The 19,508-nt window shown below is 41.8% G+C and overlaps 3 protein-coding genes and 2 long non-coding RNA genes across 9 annotated transcripts; 4 read left to right on the forward strand and 1 right to left on the reverse strand.

Moving 5' to 3' along the window:
- The first annotated feature begins 213 nt into the window (after positions 1-213).
- On the forward strand, positions 214-1,619 carry LOC120294934. Its single transcript, XM_039316018.1, has 3 exons — positions 214-348; positions 460-658; positions 1,319-1,619. The coding sequence occupies exons 2-3, from the start codon at positions 482-484 to the stop codon at positions 1,514-1,516; spliced, it is 375 nt and encodes a 124-aa protein (XP_039171952.1). The 5' UTR covers positions 214-348; positions 460-481; the 3' UTR covers positions 1,517-1,619.
- A 730-nt stretch (positions 1,620-2,349) lies between these two features.
- On the forward strand, positions 2,350-4,174 carry LOC104448436. 3 transcript variants are annotated; one of them, XM_039316017.1, is made up of 3 exons: positions 2,382-2,577; positions 2,704-2,816; positions 2,903-4,174. In XM_039316017.1, the coding sequence occupies exon 3, from the start codon at positions 3,111-3,113 to the stop codon at positions 3,519-3,521; it is 411 nt and encodes a 136-aa protein (XP_039171951.1). In that variant the 5' UTR covers positions 2,382-2,577; positions 2,704-2,816; positions 2,903-3,110; the 3' UTR covers positions 3,522-4,174. The 3 variants fall into 3 exon arrangements, with proteins under 3 accessions (XP_010060554.1, XP_039171951.1, XP_039171950.1); XM_039316016.1 differs by having other exon boundaries at positions 2,704-2,759; XM_010062252.3 differs by lacking the exon at positions 2,704-2,816 and having other exon boundaries at positions 2,350-2,577.
- A 13-nt stretch (positions 4,175-4,187) lies between these two features.
- Positions 4,188-7,191, forward strand: LOC120294935. The gene is made up of 2 exons (XR_005552289.1): positions 4,188-5,713; positions 6,292-7,191. It is a non-coding gene; the product is annotated as an uncharacterized LOC120294935 (long non-coding RNA).
- On the reverse strand, positions 6,609-7,934 carry LOC104448438. The gene is made up of 3 exons (XR_726299.3): positions 7,775-7,934; positions 7,429-7,476; positions 6,609-6,915 (listed from the first exon to the last, which is right to left on the reverse strand). It is a non-coding gene; the product is annotated as an uncharacterized LOC104448438 (long non-coding RNA).
- A 5,374-nt stretch (positions 7,935-13,308) lies between these two features.
- LOC104448439 (probable ubiquitin-conjugating enzyme E2 25) lies at positions 13,309-18,867 on the forward strand. Of its 3 annotated transcripts, XM_039315777.1 has the most exons (7): positions 13,325-13,681; positions 13,923-14,022; positions 15,879-16,016; positions 16,607-17,697; positions 17,782-17,845; positions 18,220-18,359; positions 18,442-18,867. In XM_039315777.1, exons 4-7 carry the CDS (start codon positions 17,437-17,439, stop codon positions 18,850-18,852), a joined length of 876 nt encoding a protein of 291 aa, XP_039171711.1. In that variant the 5' UTR covers positions 13,325-13,681; positions 13,923-14,022; positions 15,879-16,016; positions 16,607-17,436; the 3' UTR covers positions 18,853-18,867. The 3 variants fall into 3 exon arrangements, with proteins under 3 accessions (XP_039171713.1, XP_039171711.1, XP_039171712.1); XM_039315778.1 differs by lacking the exon at positions 13,325-13,681 and having other exon boundaries at positions 13,698-14,022; XM_039315779.1 differs by lacking the exons at positions 17,782-17,845; positions 18,220-18,359; positions 18,442-18,867 and having other exon boundaries at positions 13,309-13,681; positions 16,607-17,324.
- Positions 18,868-19,508: the final 641 nt, after the last annotated feature.

Genomic DNA, 19,508 nt, shown 5'->3' on the forward strand with positions numbered 1-19,508 from the left:
AAAGTAATTGAGAGAATGGTGTAAACTCTCACCTAGGGTGCATGTAGGTGTGTGACACAGGATTCAATTACTTTTGCGTATGACTCAGTTCGGTTTTCTGAAGTTGAAGTTATTCAGGTTGCTTAATTATTATTTTAATATGCAGAAGTTTATCCTTTTCAGGTTCCTATGCGCGAAAATGCTAGTTTTGCAATTTCTAGACATTATAGGCGCTCGATGTCTTCGAAGAGGCTGAGGCTAATAAAGCTGCGGGAAAGTATGACAATGCCTCTATTGATTCTCAGATAGAATTTTATAAAAGAGAGGGCTTGACTCCATATTCTGTAGCCAAGCTCCCTATAACTAGTGGTATGTGTTGTTGCATTTTATTTATTGGGATGCCTAGATATTTTCCCCATGATTTTGGTGAGATTTTGTATCAGCGTATTTATGATTTGATGGATGGTTGGGTTGGTGCAGATGTTCCTGAGGGTGTGTGATCATGAGGGAACATATTCCTATTACGAATCTGTTCACCTGTCTATGGTTCAATGAAGTGGATCGATTTACTGCCAGGGATCAATTAAGTTTTTCCACAGTGAGGGACAAGTTAATGGCAAAAGCTGATTGGTCCATCAATATGTTTCTGGATTGTGAAAGGCGGAACTTTGTGATTCAGGTACCGCCATTTATGCTGTCAATGTTCATGTAGTTATGATAAGCGAACTCATAGCTTGGTTCATCTGTGATGGTTCGGGGCTTTATAGAGGCTAATCCATTTATTTGGTATGGCAGCTTTCATTGATGATCAATGATGGGGTATATACAGTAAAATATTATTCACTCCACATTTTTGAAATGAAATCAGACTGGAATACTGTTTCTTGTCCTTCTTCCTTCTGCACTCTGTCTTTTACTGGTGAGGGCTTACATCTGTTGGGGAATTTGCACTAATAGGAGGCCAAGGGTTGGCCTAAGTCGAGAGAGCTCAATCTTCCTTACAAACTATGTTCCACTTTCAGCTTCACAGTTCTCCCCTCCCACCCTATTTAACTAAAAAATATACAGAAGAGAACAGAAAAGGGAAATGTGCTCCAATGAGCATCTTCAAACAGGGGTACTCCTATCTCCTTTGATGAGGTTTGAAGCTCTTCTTACTGTGTTTATGGTTCATTGAAGGTTATAGTCAATAAGTGGGCGAATGCATGGATGATAAAGACAGATAGTCGTGCTATTCCTGTCTGTTGGATCAGCTCATTTAGAATCTTTATGTCCTTTGTACTAACTTAAGTTCGTAGGACATTACCTGACATCTTAACATGGCAACTTTCATTGGCAGGCATACCACAGAGATCTGCTGGAGCAGATGCCGCCTCCAGCAAGTCCCGCAATACGAGCTCGACTGTCTTCAACCATCATCAGTACATCTGGAAGAAGAGCTCCTGTGAAAAAGGGTATTAGCAGCAAGCGCTCGAAGAGTGATAGGAGGCGGCACCGGAAAGTCACTGCAGGCACTAGGGACAGAAGTTCCTTTTGAACTTCGTGTACATTCTGATTCATTCGTTCATTTATATATTTTGGGAGAGGAGGATTTCTTCAAAGAGGCATAGGCTGATTCCGGAGCTAGGAAAAGCTCAAAATTTTGAAAGTGTCGATATCTATTCTCATTTTTTGTACATACACTTTATTCCAAATAATTATACCACCTGCCCGTCGATACCAAGTGCTTTTCTCATTCTCATGTTAGGATCGTCACTGCAAAGAAATTGTTTCGCTCGGTTGGTACGGAGTAACCCTGGTAGTGACAAATTTGACTGATAAATACATTACTGGTAGACTCATCGTTTTGAGGGCAAATTACGATGTTATCACCAAAACAGTGTGCGGGGGAAGAGAAAGGGAGCCTCTCAGAATCTGCATAATTCGTTGTTTATCAGGAAATCATAGTGCATCCAGCTGTGGGTTAAGAATCAAATAATCACTGACCAATGAAACGCCATCCTACGCAGAACTGTTGAAATCCCTGAAGGGCTTTGTATTTGTTGTTGTCGATTAAACAAATCACTTGTTGGAGAATTATAAGTACTCTTAAGAATATTCACCAACAAAGCTGAAAACTGATGATGGCTGGTGGCCTACACGATTCCAATGCTTCAATACCCCATTAATGAGCATTGCTGTATCTACAGAACAGGTCTGATAAATCTGAGCCCCGCCCATCAACTTCACGTCTCTCATAAATATGAAAGTTACAATATTTTCTTTTTTTCTTTTATCGCTTTCATTGTCTATAAGTTTTCCGAAATTGGCAAATTCAATAAATTTCTTGGCGACTTCCCTTGTCTTATGCCGTCATGACTTCTTCATTTTCTGGTTGTTATAATATTGGTCCAAGTAGCCATGATGAAGCAGCCCTGAAGTTCTTTAGCAGGACAAGCAAGGCAATGACCGTGAAAAGGACGGCATTCTTTTGCGTGCGGAGGCTTCAAGAAGTAAAAAGCGATCTCTCCTTGCCATCGAGAAGGCAGTTATGTTTTCTTCTTAATAATTAAATTCTAAGGCAATACGTTAGGACATAACGTTCGAGAGTTCATCTGGGTAATCTCTCTCTCTCTCTCTCTCTCTCTCTCTCTCTGTTATAATCATCATGAGACTGGAATGACTTGCCAATCAGAGTCTGAATTTCAATTGAAAGTTTGATAATTTGTTGCTCTCTCCTTAAAGATGCGATTTTGTGGGGATGATCGTGGTCCGTACCTAAGGTCGTTGTTTCAGCTCCGGTGTGTGGAGTCGTCCATCGGTTCTTTTCTATGAAATTCATGGGATTTTTGTCACCTGTATGTCACTCTAGGCTCTTGAATGATGCTCGTGAGCCCGGAGTATTGTGTTTGTTTGTCGTTTGAGCCTCTGATTCTTGTTACAGGAACGTTGGCCGTGTGGCGATGGAGGCAATAAGCGGGTGGTGCTTGAATTCTGGGCTGAAAGTTGGGATCTTTGTGGCCTTTCTTGTTTTGGATGAATAGGGTTTATGTGGTTTGTTGGTTTCTCCTGCCACTTTCGTTAGTTTGTGTGGGTGTCTGAGGAGATACAGGGTTGTTTGTGACTCGTGACCTGTGAGTGTTTATCCAGTGATGGCTTCTCCTGGGTTTTTCTTGATCTGTGCACTCCATTCTCTGGTAGCCATAGCTTGTGGAGGTCTTATGATGTTCTACTCCTCCGAGGTTTCAGCAATGAAACTTCAAGGATCTACACCGCATGATCAACTCTTGATCAAAACCTCAGATTCCTTTTCGGGTTTGCTGCTTGTGGCTGTCGGCTTCCTACTAATCATGGTGGGATTTGTTAAGGACAGGGAGTTCCAGAGCTTCTTTGCAAAAGGGTGTGTGCTCCTCCATGTTGTGACCGCTGTTTGGAGGTTTTACTTTGAGAGGAAGGTGGATGAACTTGCCGACGAGTGGCCAAGGAAGGTTGTCGGCGATATTGCGTTAGCAGTTTCCTGGATCCTCTATTTGGTGTACTCATGGAGGGAAAAGTATGATTAGCTTGGAAAACTGGATTGTCTGTGCTGTGATGAGAGGGACTTCGAAAATTCCCTTGTAGGCATTGACCGTGATTGCAAAATGCTTATACAATCGCCCAGTTATGCTGCTTTTGGCATGAAACAATGCGGGGGAGTTGGAAAAGAACGAAAAGTAGGATCATATGGTGTGATTGTAATTCCTGGATATTTTGGTTATGTAATTTTCATTAGGCAATTGTTTCTGCTGGAATTCCACACAAGCTGGAGGATGCCCGTGTTTTCATCTTGTTCACAGGTGTCTCAAAAATCTCAGGGATCAATTAATTTTCGTTATCTTGAAGATGGGTCAGAGGTTGGAGTTTGGAGTGTGCCATCATTTGCTTCACGTTGGGAAATTATTTTGTAGATCTTACTCACGGATAATAGCAATGAGTGAATAATGTCCTAACTCACCAGCTGTTGGTGATTTCGTGCTTTAGCTGATGTTGCTTGAATCTTTCAAGCAGAGATAAGGTTAATCTGTGCAGTTCTGCCTGTTTGCTTTTAAGTCATCCAAGAGGATAAAGCTTGTTTCCTCAATTGAAGTTGTTGTACATTCAGATTGACTTCTTTGTTAAAACATTCTCTGTCATGCCTTTGTCCACCTCAATACAAAATTAGCCATTTACCTGCAAAGATTGTATTTTCAAGTGTGTCGTGGCAGTGTTATACATTCTTTCTTTTACTTAACATGGTGGATGAAGCAGTGGGAACTAGGAATTTAGCTTCTTCACTCAGCAAGGTGAATGTGATAACACAATTCCAAAATAATGAGTGCTGTGATTGACCTTTTCATGTAAATGCTTCCAATTGCAGACAGCCACTTTAAACATTGTGTTGGACATGTTGGGAACAGATTATCATGGTTACGATATTCGCATTTGTTTTTTTTGGCCTTTATTTGCTACCTCTCGGTCTAGAGTTGTCAAACTAGAACTAGCCCATTCTTGTCGTAGAGAAGTATGGCGGATGTTAGGGATGGCAAGTTATGTTTAGACTAATTAGTTGTGGAGTACAAACCAACGAATGGTTGTCTCCATTTAAGCCATTGATTGGGCCTCCCGTTGTCTTCATCAGGTTGTAAACAGAACTCTCAGGTGAAGCAAGTTAGGTTCATCTTGGACGTTCTTCAGTTGAATTGATTCATAAGATGCAAGGAAGAAATAACAGGGAATTTGGTAACAGCTTACCATTCATCTGGGGTCACAGGATCGTGCATTTCCCAGGCACCAACCTGAATCATCTAGCAACCTCATATTTAGTGAAGAGGGGAAGAAGGCTAAGAAGGAAAAAGACTAATTCATTGAAATTATCCATCCAATGGAGCAGTCATCCACATTCTTCTTGCTATCCAGACTGATACCAATTCAACCCAATTCTGTCATACAATTTCAGTTGTTAACAAAGTACTCATACAAATGCGGGGCTCTTTTGAGAAGCAAATCACAAGAGAACTCGCTCTGTCTGTGAAGAGAGAGAGAGAGAGAGAGAGAGCGCCATGGCATGTACCAGTTCAATATCTATGGCTCAAGCCAGGAAAGGGACTAAGCCTGAATTCATCTTGGGTGATCATTAAGTTCCATTGAGCTTGATTATGCAATCTTTCGTCATCTGTTTTATTTTATTAGCAGTATGTTTTGAATAGTTTGTAGATGTTGAGCTTAGCAATAAATTTTTTCTAAGTACCATAATCTCTTTTATGGGGCAAAAAATCATGTACTCCAAAATGTTTGCTTAAATATTCCTAATCTCTAGAGGACAAGGGGACCCCTTTCTCAAGTCAGTTGCTTCAATTTCTGATATGTCCTTTTTGTCTGGAATTGTAAATTGGTAGCTAGTATAGCCAGCACATATCTATTTTCCTTTTGTTGTTAACTTTGAAATCTACCTACAGTTTGTCATTGCTTTTTGGTTTCAAGTTCACTGATGGATGGAATTTCCTTATGAAGTACTTCTTCAGCCTGAGCCTCACAGGGTCAAAACATGACCAAGTTCGAGCAGCCAGCAGCATCTAGTGAAGAAAAAGATACTATTCTGGTCTTCACACTGAAATGGCTAAGAGATGAATGCAATTTGCAGCATGGTGAAGAAGATGCACGCAGAAAGTACTTGAGTCTCATCTCGACTGCTTTTGAGCGGAGGGCTTTCATATCTTAAAGCAGCTAAGCCGAACATGTATGGAATGAGCTGATATTATTTACAAAACACTGATGGAGAGAAAATGCATTTTATATACGGTTTTACACTTTTTTTTTTTCCGGTTTGATAAATATAAGCTTGTCAGTTTGAGTTTCCGAATGGAACGATACTGTTGATTGCCTGATCATGAACTTCAGACCCAGACTATTCTCTCATGTTTCTATCTATGTTCTGCTTTTTCTCTGCGGTGTGCTTATGAAGTAATGTAAACTTGAGCTATTGCTTTGCTTTTGATTGTTATCATCTTTTCCTGTTGCGGAGTCAGTTGTTCTGGCCGACTTCTTCACATGTTCCCACGAGTTTTCTGGGTGGATTTACATCTAATCCAAGAGAGATGAGGCATCATTTAATGGGAAAATCATACATATTTTCACCTTCCGTCAAAATTAATGTGATTTTGTTTGGCTAATTAGAACTATATGTCTTCTGTCTTTCATATTGACATGTCTGACTTGTAATTAGGGTATGCTAACAAATAGCTCTTTCCTTTTCTTTTATATCTTCCTCGGTATCTTTTCTTTGTCCTTTTCTTAATTGAAATTTAGCTTGTGCAGCCACAAATTTGCTTTCCAGATGATTCAATTGACTTGATGTGGGCCATGAAAAGCTCAAGCTGAAGCATCCAAAGTTTTTGAAACCATCACCTGTTGCTCCTGATTCTCGCTCATTGATCATTACCATCACGTGCTTTGGTAATAATAATTGATAGCATGATCTAGCTCGTCTTATGTATGTGAAATTCCTTTTAAGTTTTGAATTTTAGCACCCTTCACATCACCATAGATGCTCACTCATCACGCGGGGACAAATATCGTATTAACAAATCGAGAGGCAATCGTACTAACTAATCAAGTAAAGGGAGAAGTCAAGCTTATACTAATATTAGTTCATTTATGATTGAGCCATAAAGATGGTATTACATGATATTATTAGCGAGGCATCTGCACCGTGGTGCAGATGCCACTGAAGAAGCACAAAAGACAGTAGAGGACAACATTAAAATTACGTCACAACCACATTATAGGTGACTTTCACAGCACATGCATATAACATCGGGTTTCTGTGCTCAATGACCACAGGTGCCACAGGTGCAATTGGTGCAGGCGCAGCTGCTGCCGCACTTGCACTTGCCATCATTCTCAGCAGCCGGAGCATCCATGAAGACAGTCTCGATGTGGCTGCATCAGTAAGGCAACCATCAGAAACTGAAACAACTGATATCGTGATACTTAATAACGTAAAAAAGAAAGTGATCAATTGTAAGGTACTTATGCCAGGTAAAAATTCGTCTTTCAGGACAAAAAAAGATGGAAAAAGTTCGAATTCTTTCTTCATCAAGTCTGAAATCTCAGGTGTTCTTCTTTAGAGTTGTGTAGAAGGAGATGTTTTGCATATGCTGTCAATGATACTCGTTTATTGCTGTTCCTGTGTTTTGCAAGGGTGTGTTCTAATAATTACGGGTCTCCGCCTATAGCAGTACTAGAACTATCTTATTCCTGGCAAATTTGGGAGTTAGAAATCATGGATCCTATCCGTTTACATATTATATTAGTTCCTCATGTCCTCCCTAAGAGCAGGTTCTTACTGGCTAGGAATTTCGATGAGGACTTGTGTAACTCAGTCCAGGTATTGGAGGTTGCATTTGAAATAACCCCTTAAAAAAACTATAGTCCTCAAGGCAGAACAGTTACCTCTTCTCAGTCTCCACGAAGTCAGCAGCATAGCTGCTTCCCTTCTTCCTGTAATCAAGAACAGCAATGTTTTTATTGCAAGTATAAACACAAAACATACGTAACTTCCATTAATATGCTTCCTATTTCCAGCTTAATAACCAATTCTATATTGATGAAACGCAAAGTACAGATATTTGGAAAGCAGAATCCTGTATATCACAGCTTCAGACGGATCCACATGTTTCATTTGTATCATGGATTATCAAAGCCAAGTGCACCATGCTTGCCATATGATGAGTACGCCTACTGATTTCAGTTTTTTGAGAGATTGGAATGCTTTGGAAATAGTATAGAGAACACTTACGTGCACTGGCTCTGGTCAGCACAGTCGCAGTTGCCGCACTTGTCCGACATGGTGATCGAGTTTGAACACGAGAGACGAGCTTAGAAACTTGTATGTGGAGGTATCTGTTTTGCTATGTGACTTGCTATATCTCCAAGCTCTGCTATACCTCGGTATTTATAGATGGGTGATGAAGAGGCTCCAATTTAGGTTCATGTCGATGTGGGGCCACGGGAATGGCCGGTGTGGGACCAAAACTAGGCGTGAGAGCAGCACACGCCATTGAAGCACCCAAAGGAATCTTAATAATGGAGGGGCTGGCCTCCTTTCCTCCTCTCATGTCTACATCAGAATTCTTAAGGTTCTAAGAGATCAGACATGGACATTGCTCCTCTTAATTTAAGAGATTGTCATTTTTCTTTTTTGGCCATCCACTTTGTCAAAACCAGCAAACAGCTAGCTTGATTTTTTTTTTTCCTAGCTTGGATTTTTCCATGGAGGAAGAGGACTCGTTCCCTGTCCACTTAATGTAGAGCCGCCGTGAAAGTGGATTGGCATGGATCGATCTTTTATTCTAAGCTTCATAGAACAAGATCGTTCTAATAGGTTGATCCATTGGATGAATTGGTGGTGCTACCTCATGAATAGAAAGAAGCTTTACGTAGGTTTTGTATTGGACACATCAGTCATAGAACAAGCTTATTGTGCATGTCGACGAACTCTGATTTTTTCTTGGTTTGGGCCTCCAATTTGTCAAAACCAACTTTTTTGGCCTATTATAATAAGGATATAAAAAAACTAACGTTCACTTTGTCGATGAACTTGGGTTTTGTCTGGGTTTGGCCATCCACTTCGTCAAAACCGGCTTACTGTGCATGTTGATGAACTCTCCACTTTGTCAAAACCAGCAAAGAGCCAGCTTGATTTTTGCTTGGCTTGGATTTTTCAATGGAGGAAGAAGACTCGTTCCCTGTCCACATACTGTAGAACTGGCCTGAATATGGAACGACTTGGATCAATCTTGTATTACATAGCTTCGTAGGACAAGATCTTTCTAATTGGTTAAACCCATTGTATGAATTGGTTGTGCTACCTCATGAAAATTAAGAAGCTTTACGTAGGTTTTGTATTGGGTAAATCGGTCATGGAACAAGCTTATTGTGCATGTCGATGAACTCTGGAGTTCGTCGACCCTCGGATAGTTTACAGTGCGATGAATTATCATTATGTTGGTACCTTCGGACCATCAAAAGGGGACTTGTCTTTTCTCTGTCTTTGTCCTTTTGAACTCAAGCCTTAATCAAACAGCAAAGAGAACATGGTTTCCAAACGCTGTGTTGGATACGTACGTAAAGCATAAATTCGAGTTGAGTTCTGTTCTATCCGTCCAACCGTGGCGTCGATTCTGCTGCTTTTGCTCTCCTGCAACATGAAAAGATGTCTGAGGCGAACAAATAAGGGAATCTAAGAAAGACAGATGTTGTGCATACACATGAGTATGTCTCCAACCATTTCTTTCTAGGAAAACCTCTCATGTCTGCCAAGAAAGTAAAGCAAAGATATATTCCCAAGCATATGAGCATTTGGCACTCTTATCTTTGTGCCATCGTCTTTGAACTTTACTGTCTTTTCGTATCGTTGCGTTTCGAGAAAACTCCAATTTGATCTAGGCCCGAAAATACTTGTCTGGTCTGAGACCTCCCTAGAAAATGATCGACACGGTATAGTTTAATCACCAAGAACTCCCTCTATCAGATATAATGATCAGTTTAGAACATATCCTTACGATTTACTGGAGAAAGAAGGTGGTCTGAGGGATCAATTTCTTCCTCCATGAAAGCTTTGCCCAAAATTGGAAGCTTTATTTTCTGACGGTGATTGATTTTAAAAAGCAATGGAAGCCCTGGTTTTTCTTTTCTTGTGACGCGATTCATTTGACAATAGAGACCACAGGCTGGAGATTAAGCATGATGATCATGGACCGGTGGGATCAATAAGTGAAAGATAAGACCTCCCAGGTCCGGTGATTGAATAATGTCTCCCTTTGCTCAAGTCTTTATCACTCCCGCTATATGCAACTGAGAAAAAAATATAATTTCATAAACGTACTAGAGCAACTGAGAAAGTTCGAGGGAGGTTCTCCTCCACCGTTCCTCATAATTTCATATTGTCACTTTCACTCTAATATTGATATATATCATCTCTGATATTAGTTGTATTCCAATAAAAACTATAATATGAAGAGAAAGTTAAAAGTACCATCATCTTTATTCTCCGTGTCGAATAACTTCTTCACTATTTGAAATATGTGATGACCATCCTCGCTTTTTGTATTGAATTCAAGTTGCATCTCATGCCCATGCATAAAATAACAAGTTGTTGTCCTTACTTTTGAATTACCACGTCCTCATCATTGGATTTAACTATATCAATGTGGATTTCGGGTTTACATCAAGGTAAACAGGTCTTTATAAGTTGGAAAGATTCAAAGTGTCGATTTTGAATTATAGGGAGAGTACTTGATATAAATGATAAAGTGTCGAAGATCCTTGTAATATTTCAAAATGTTGGATCTATGTCGTCTTTATCAACATATTTATAAGAGTGTATGTGTATGCACAAGATCAATATACTTACCGCTCTCACGGTCAAAATGAAGCGTGGGCTGCTACCCTCAGAAAATGGTGTGTTTGGTTAAACTTTTGGAGAAAGTGGGAAAATGCAAAGGACTTTAGGTTGAGGGGACTTTTTAGAATGCAAATTGTGTTTGGTAAATTACAATTTAAAAGTCCATTGTGAAGTATCTTTGAGCAAAATGATGTTTGGGGAAATTATAGTTACAAAGGACTTTTGTGATAAAAAAATTAACTGGCAAGGGCAAAGGTCGGGAGACCCTCGGCGAGGGTTGCCGGACGTCGGGCGAACCTCGGCGAGGGCTGCCGGCCGTCGGGCGACCCAGATCTGGGGCGGCGAGGTCCCGCAACCTCGGCGGGAGGCTGTCGAACGTCAGGCGACCACGCTGCAACCCAGATTTGGGGCGGCGAGGTCCCATGACCTCAACGGGAGGCTGCCGGACGTCGGTCGACCCTACCGCGACCCATATCTGGGGCAGCGAGGTCCCACGACCTCGCCACCCTTGGATTTGGGTCGCGGTGAGGTTGCGCGACCTCCGGCGACCGCCGCGACCCAGATCAGGGGCGGTGAGGTCGCGGGAGGACCTCGTCGCCCCAGGTATGGGTCGCGGCGGGGTCGCGCGACCTCACCGTCTCCGGATCTGGGTTGACAAGGTCGCGGGAGGTCGAGCAACCCTGCGACCCACGGCGATCGCCGCACCCCAGACACGCACCACTCCCTGGCAACAGTTGCACCCCTCCCCAGCGACGGTCTCCTAGGCCACCGCGACCATGCCGAGCCGTCGGCGGAGCTTCGAGCAACAGAAGAAGATGAACAGTAGAATAGGATGATTTTGGAAAAAAATAAAATAATGAACAGTGTAAACTTGTATGCCGAAAGCTAAAAGCCCAAGGCACCCTGCACTTCGGCTTTGCCAGGCCTTCAGAAGGCCAACTTTGGCCTAATGGGAATTGCAAAGTGGTTCCCAAACACCTCAACTTTGACCTAAGTATCTTTAGAAGCCCAAAGCCCCTTTGCAAAGCCAATTCCAAATGCATAGTGAAAAATGGAATTATTTATTTATTTATTTCAACCCTAGGCAGAGTCTCTAGCAAATCTGATGATTGGGTTTGGGTTGACTATCATGTCCATGAATCTTGGCCTCTGGCCCACTCACTAGACAAATTTCATGTTGTCCAGTCAACTTTTTGGGGCCCAAGGTTGTCTTTTAGATGGACCAATGGGCCTGGACTCACTCCAATGCCAGCCCTCCAAATTCCCATTGACCCCAAAGGAGGAGTTTGCAAGAACCATCCTACGTGCCAATACAAAAACGATGTGGGCTCCATCAAAAAAAAAAAAAAATCCAAAACCCCCAAATCACATCACCACATCTCCCTTCATAATCATAGAAATCCCTTTTAACTCTTCCTAAACCGAATATAAATAGATGCTTCGAGACCTATTAAGATTTCCTGCTGAAGAAATTGAAATTCAAACGAGGGGTGGCATCCATTTCTAAATTTTTAATCACGGAACTTTTTGATCTCGTTTCGAGAAAGGCAATATGAATCAATATCTAATCATCCATCGCAAAAACTAAGGGCTAGACCAATTTATTAGAAATTGCACCAATTTTCCTAATAAAGACGTTTGACTTGATGCAAGTTGAGTCAACGAAAGAGATTTATAAGGAAATCATTGTGAGTGATAGATTTTCAAGACCTATCTTAATTTCTTGCCAAGGAAATCAAATTTGAACGAGCATGAAAAAATCTATTTCTAATGGTAGAACCCTTTGGATTTGTTTTCCAATGACACGAAATTATTGTCTCGATCATGGTATTTGATCGTCGATCGCGAAAATTAAATGATCGAAATAAAAATTCGTAATAACTCATAAGAGATCATATAATTAGTTTTTAGCAAAAACAACTAACTCGACATAGGATTTGTGTCAACAGAGGTAGATTCGAATGGAAATTACGCGAGCGTTTTCTCTCCATCTTCGTTTCGGACTTTCAAAAATCGGGGAGACATATTTTGGATTATTCCCAGAAGCCAAAAAAATAAAATAAAAAAAAATTATCCGATTCATCATAGTGATCGAAGAAAAACCTCGGCGGGCCCCACCTCGAATCCTTTCTCCTTGCGTGGAAAAAATTCGGTCCGTCTTTGACCGTTCCCGGCCCATTCTTTTTTTTTTTCCTCAATTCTTACGCTCGGCGGGCCCGGGGAGGGGGCCCCACCGAGCCCTCCGTGCGATCGCGTCCGTCGATGGCGAGTGGCGTGAGCGTGGGGTGCCGAGCGCATCCGACGGTCAGCAGGAAGGCGAGACACGCGTCGCCCTCTAATTTCCGTCAAAAAAAGGAAAAACAGAAAGAGGAAAAAATCGGACATTTTATACACATATATCTCTAAAAGATTTACCCAAACTTGCATGCCAAGTCTGGGGTTTCGATCAGTACATCCCCCGCAGCTGAGCGCATCCGCAACGCCACCCCCTCCCCCACGCTCCTTGCGTAATCATCTCCAATCAAGCGGCTGATGATTAATGATTATATATCGAGAAATCCCGATAATCCGGTTCGGAAAATCACGCGAGATTATGTAAATCTTTAACCTTTATTTTTTTTTCCCTGCGATAAATTCAAAAAATCCACGTCATCCACGGGGGCAGGAAAAAAGGCGACGCCCCGCTCGCGCCGGACAGGTCACCTCCCTCCCGCAGCCCCCCGGCCGGGGATAAAATCGTAAAACCGGGGTTTCCCGTCAACGGCGGGGCGTCAGCAGTCACGCAGGGGGGATCGCGCGGGGTGCGATCGACGGGCGTCGAGGAGGTCGCACGCGCGGGCGCGTGGGCGCGGGGGCAGCGGATCGGGGCCCCCGCGAAAGAAGAAACAGGGCGAAATTCACAGAGAAGGAAAGAGGGAGAGAGAGAGAGGAAGAGAGAGAAAGAAGACGCAGTGGGTTTCATCAAACCACTCTCTCTCTCTCATTCTCTCTTTCTCTCTCTACCTCTGCTTGGGAGTCGTCTTCTCTCTCTCTCTATCTCTCTCTCTGATCTTGGCTCCGAAAAACCCAAACGACCCAAACACGCGCGAAGCCGAAAAGCCCTTCCCTTTCTCTCTCTAGAATTCGCAACAGAATTGTGCAGCCCCCTTCCGAATCGAATTTCGCGGAACCGGAAGGGACGCCCCGTGGACGGCTGCCGGCCCGCCCGCCCGCCCCCTCCTCCGCCCGCTCGGGCCGCCGATCGCCGAGCCGTTTCATGCAGCCGCCGCCGCTTGATGCCCTCATTCCCCACAATCCCAAGTCGCTCTCTCTCTCTCCTTCTCTCTTTCTCTCTATTACTCTGCGCGCTAGAGTCCAACGCCCGCACGCGCCCACGCACGCACGCACACTCGCTGGGCGCTCTCTCTCTCTCTCTCTCTCTCTCGCTTTGCTTCAGTGTGTCGGATCAAAATTTCTGGTCCTCTCTCTCACCCGGTCTCTCTTGTCTCTGTCTCTTGTCTCTGTCTCTCGTTCTGTCTTGGTGTCTTGACTGACCGAACAGGAAGCGAGCGTTCTCGAGGCCAGGTGCGTTCATGGACCCCGACGTCGTCGAAATCGCGCCTCCCGCTCCTCGCCCCTCCAAAGAGCCCAAGCAGAAAGAGGTTCGATCGAAATCGCAAACCACCCACAAAAAAAAAAAAAAAGTCTTTTTTTCCTCCTTCCTTGGTTCGTTGCAGTGTGAAATTCGCCTTCGATCAGCGCGATTACGCGCCTGATCGTCGTTTTTCTGCTCGATTTTGGGTCGCCTCGATCACTCCGAGAGTGTCGTGTGACCTTTGTCGAGTGGTTGGTTTTGGGACTCTGGGGTCGCGACCATTGAGTGGAATTCCTTTTTTTATTTTTTATTTTTTATTTTTATATTTAGTTTTTTATGCTACTGTTTTCCAGCTGCTGGGTGAACTAGATGCTGTGCAATGATCGAAATTTAGCGTCAATCTGTGTTTCCTTTATGTCTTGGTTGATTGAAATATGGGTTAGCAACGTTGCAAGGTGGTTATTTTGGGTTTTCCCAATGGATGATATCAACCATTACCTTGGAAGAGGAGATTCGCGAAAATGCTGTTAAAACGTAGAGAAGCCAATTTAGGCTTTCCTTCCATTCCGCAAAGTGTGAATTCACCTGAATCCTCCAGCATCTATTTCGATGTGGATTGTTTCAGCTTTGGTTGCTGTGGAGTCTTTTATTACCTGCCGGTATTGAGTTGTTCGATGGATAAAAGCCTTGTCTTTTCTTCGGTTTCTTGGTTTGTGGTCTTAGCATATATGGGACATCGTTTGAAATTTGCGTCCATCTTTGTTCTGAATATATCCTGTTGAGTAAAAATTGAGTTAGCAATGTCTCGAGTGATACTAGGTGGTAATTTTGGTTTTTCCTTTTCGAAGACGTAGAATGGATGTTGTGAGATGATGTTGTAGGGCTTAAACATCGGAGCCACCCTTCTCAGTGTTTGTCTTTGTTGTGGAACTGTATGGAATGCGAAGGGACTAATCCCTTGCTAGGTTTTGGTAAAAGGAAAGTTCTCAGTGCGAATCTCTTTGTGGTTGACTAGATTATTGTCCACATAAGAGAATCAGGGACTTGGAATTGTCAAGCCTGTCAACGACTCTCCAAGAAAACTTCTATTGAGCTTTCTTGGCTCCAGATTTTTATGGGAAATAACACTGGCTATTTACTTTGTCTGCTGGACTATTTGAAATTTGTTTTCCTTTTATAATATGATGTCCTTTGTACTTGTGCCTATTCTTGAAATTGGATTGAGATGTTGAATATCTTTGAGGACTAAGGTCTTGCATTTAGCCTTTGAATGGGGAGTGTTAATCTAATTGTTGGTTAAAATGTATAAAGTCAATATAAGCAGCATGTTAGTGAATTCGTAGACCTAAATACTTGTCTTTTAAGTTTACATCAGAAGGAATAGTAATTTCTTTTAAACCTAAGTAAGGTTTCATCTCTCTGACTTCTAGGCAAATGGAACTTCTTTTGTGATGTTTTCCAACATAAAGCCAAATGCAGGAAGCATCATCTTTCCAACGTGCGGTACTCTATTGATATATAAATGTGTGTAACAAAACTGTGAAGCTTTTCACAAAGGATTTACAACCAAGATTGTGTCATCCAACAATGTGCATATGCTCTAGCTCCTGTAACCTGGCTGCCTCATTTCATTGAAGTAATAAAGTGCTTCACCTTAAATCCTTTAATGTCAATGAAATTGCATCTATCCATTCATCTTCCTATGTTAAAGCTGCTAAAAAAATAAAATAAAAAAATCAATCAATGGTGGTAGTTGGTTACTCATTTTAAAACAGCATAAAATTGCTTGTCTTTCTAGTAACATAGTATTTATAGTGGCTTCTTCTTTGTACTGCTATTTGACATTGCTCTTATCGTTAAGCATGGACATGTTACATGAAGTAATTGATATTTGACACTGCTCTTGCATAAACTTCTGTGCAGGCTATTTTCCATGAAGTAATTGATATTGACAACGATGATGATTGTGCTGATCTTGTGGTCATTGATAAAAATGTTGATGCCATGAGGAAAGGCAAAGCAGTGATCGATGTTGATGATTACTGCAATGGTCAAGCAGTGGTATGTGATACTTGTCATTTAGTTCCTAACCTTTTCTATGATGACATATGACATCGTTTTCTATTCTGCCTCTGTCAAATTGCACTTTGTATTATTGAATTGTTCAGTTATTCCTTGGATTGCTGAATTCTAATTTGATGCTATTAGTCCATGGACTTCATATTTCATTTCTATACCAAATGGCAAAAGGCGTGGACCAAATCTACCCTAAATCCGGTTGTTTGTCAGACTTGGTCTCTTTTGACAGCACCCCCAAGGTCAAATCTATTGTTGGCAGGTGGATTTGGGTGGCCGTCACTTTCTTTTTGTTCTCAGGGCTTAAGTTTGCCACATCAACACTTGAGCACCCTGTTCAGTCCGATATTATGCCTGGTGATGGTCATTTGAAACTCAATAAACTGGATGTAATGATTTGATATGAAATAATGAACTTGAGTGATTTTCTAAGAAATTTTTTTAAAGCTTAGTGACTGGGGGATCCTAAGTGGTAATTTGATTTAGTCAATGTGAAATTGACCGTCTGAAAGCTTGATGTTTGTAGAAATTCTTTGGCTTATGTCTCTGTTTCACTTAAATATTGGATTCAACAGGATGCTGGTACCCCTCTTGTTCTCGGTGTCAATGGTAGTGCTGATGGATCAATCAATGGGGGCATTTCGCTGACGCTTTAGTGCAGGATTCACATTCCTTTGTAAATCTGGACGGCCAAATTTATGATCCTACTTCTTATGAGGATGATTACATGGACCTTTTGAAGATGTACTGGATGTTGATGAATACGATACACTTCAAGCTCATTTTGATAATATGGATATACCTCCAGGCGTGGAAGCACCTATACCTTGGTTGTCGGATCTCCCAAGTATGAAGACAAGTCCAGTGGTGGCAGTAGTTTGAATGGTTCAAGCTCTCTGATACAAACTGATGCCTCATTGAACCTCCAGGGGATGGAACATATTGGCTTGACCGAGCCTGTGCAAACTCAGGTGAACCATACTTCAGTTGTTCATGGTCTGCCAGGCCAAGTCGACTCAGTGAGTCAATCTACTTCAATGGATACATCAGCACCCTACTTAGTCACACAGAATGGCCAAAGTAAAAAGAATCGTGCTTCTTCACAACGTAGTGGCAATTCCAAGGCCTTGCCATTTGGATTGGAATCATTTAAAGCTCGGCGCATTTTGAGCCTTTTCGAAATAAGAAGACGCCAGATGCATCTGGTAGTTCTTCCAAATCCAGTGCTGTAAATAAATTTGATCTTATAAAGCCTCCGTCTGGAGTTGAGCCTCCTTTATGGGGCGAAGTTATCAACACCAGTGGAAGCAATCCTAGCGGTTCAAGCTATTCATTTGTCCCTCCATTCCCTGCTCAAACAGGCACGCACAGCCCTTCTTCTGGATCAGTACCATTTGGTTCATGGATGATGGGCCATCCTAAGCATCCCAAGGGTCAATCATATAAACATTCTGCTTATACTAGTTATGTGTCGCCTTTGCAATCCTCTGTACATATCCTTCCCGTGGAAGAGGAAGACGGCAAGTTTCCTGATGATTTGACAGAAGATCAGGGTGATGGTTTTGAAGAGGAAGTTATGAGAAAGCTGAAGCTTTTTAAACAATTCGACACTGTTCAAGATCATTCTGATCATCATTATACAAGTGATAGTTGTGGAGCGAAGCAAGTGAGTACTCTAAAACATATTTAAGTACTTCTTTCGATGAAAATTTGTAAGTCATACGGTTCTCTAACTTCATCAGCCTCACAGCCTCCAAAAAACTGGGCGAAGAGAATACAGGAGGAGTGGAAGATTCTTGAGAAGGATTTGCCAGGTTTGGGGTCGTGTCTCTCACTGTTGTAATTACCTCTTTCTTGGGATCTTTGTGGTTAAATGTCCCTTTGAGGGGAAAGACTCTCTAAAATAAATTCTTCAATGTTCTGTTGTTGCTCATATTATTTGCATGACTCAGCATAATAGCAATTAGCATCTCATATATTTGCTTTTGGCAAAGGCAAACCTGTGGTAAAAATGAAGTTGAGAACTGATGTACCTGAATAGTTGTTTTGACAAAGTTCTCTGTACTACTTATTAAACAAAGACAAAGAATGAAGCTGGCCAAGTGTGTGGACTTATTGGCTTTTGCTGCCTCAGCAGCAGTGGAGACCATGTTCTGACTCTTTTTCTTTCGTGTTATTACCTTTACAGATACCATTTTTGTAAGGGTTTATGAAACACGAATGGATCTCTTGAGGGCTGTAATGATTGGAGCTGAAGGCACCCCTTACCACGACGGTCTTTTCTTCTTTGATGTTTCCTTTCCTTCCGGTTATCCTGGTGTACCTCCAGTACGCATTTGAAAGAAGTGTTTTATATTTATTTTATCTTTTAGTGTGTACTGTACACTGATTCTAAGGATCTCAATTTCAGAAAGTTTACTATCATTCTGGTGGGCTTCGCATCAATCCAAATCTGTATAACTGTGGGAAGGTATGCCTCAGCCTCCTTGGCACTTGGTCTGGTCAACACAAGAATGAGAAGTGGATTCCTGGCGTTTCAACTGCACTGCAAGTTCTGGTATCCATACAGGGGCTTATACTAAACTCAAAGCCCTATTTTAATGAGCCTGGATATGAGAGGTCAATGAACACTGAGCAGGGAGAATCGACAGCGATGACATATAATGAAGATACATTCATCCTTTCACTGAGAACAATGATATATAATATGAAGAAGCCTCCTAAGGTAACGCTTGTTTTGCGCATCTTCTGCAGATCTGTTTATAACTACAGGGCAAATATGGTACTTGTTCGCCTTAGACAATTACATAGACTATTGTGAATGCCAAATATGATGCTGTGGTTTGCCGACGTTGCGTTTTAATATTTCTGTAGCATGGTGTTTGTTCACCCCCTTAACTTTTACGTCTATGAAATTCCAAATTGTATATGTTGAGGAAGTCTGTATGTGAGTCCTGTAGTTTATTTGGTACCATACTGTTTTTGGAGTGCTTCTCGAATGATATGTTCTTATGTTAGACCTTTGATGTGGGGGGTGGGATATCTGCTTGATAATAGTAGTTACATTGTCTTACTTTTTGCCACCAATCAGAGACTGAAGGCGGCAATTTTTCTTAGTATTTTGCAGTGGAGCCTTCTTTTTTTTGCCACCAACTTAATAATACAGATGACATGGTAAGATTACCGCACTTGTCTTCACTGAGAACACATATAGATAGAAACAACTGGTTAAAGTTGCATAGTCTTGTGGTTATGGACTAATGGGAGTGATCATTAACATTAACATCTGGGGATTAGAGATTAGATTTCTGGCGAGTCTTGGCAGTGTTTTCTTTTATCAAAGAACAACAACAGTTCTAAATGTTTTTGGAGAAGCCTCGAGGTGTATCTTTGCGATTTATGAATTCTACACTATATTTTCCTCTCGTAACAGAATAATTGGAGTGCTGTAAGCAATGTAACATTTGTTCTATTTTC

This window comes from Eucalyptus grandis, chromosome 6 (assembly GCF_016545825.1).
Source record: "Eucalyptus grandis isolate ANBG69807.140 chromosome 6, ASM1654582v1, whole genome shotgun sequence".
In the NCBI taxonomy this organism is placed as follows: Eukaryota; Viridiplantae; Streptophyta; class Magnoliopsida; order Myrtales; family Myrtaceae; genus Eucalyptus; species Eucalyptus grandis.

Bases quoted from the DNA above. Each gene is read 5' to 3' on its own strand.
- LOC120294934 (XM_039316018.1), top strand. From the start codon at position 482: ATGAGGGAACATATTCCTATTACGAATCTGTTCACCTGTCTATGGTTC. The intron at 659-1,318 runs GTACCGCCATTT...TTTCATTGGCAG, and splicing joins GGCGGAACTTTGTGATTCAG to GCATACCACAGAGATCTGCT.
- LOC104448436 (XM_010062252.3), top strand. From the start codon at position 3,111: ATGGCTTCTCCTGGGTTTTTCTTGATCTGTGCACTCCATTCTCTGGTA.
- LOC104448439 (XM_039315777.1), top strand. From the start codon at position 17,437: ATGATGGGCCATCCTAAGCATCCCAAGGGTCAATCATATAAACATTCT. The intron at 17,846-18,219 runs GTTTGGGGTCGT...TTACCTTTACAG, and splicing joins TCTTGAGAAGGATTTGCCAG to ATACCATTTTTGTAAGGGTT. The intron at 18,360-18,441 runs GTACGCATTTGA...TCTCAATTTCAG, and splicing joins GTTATCCTGGTGTACCTCCA to AAAGTTTACTATCATTCTGG.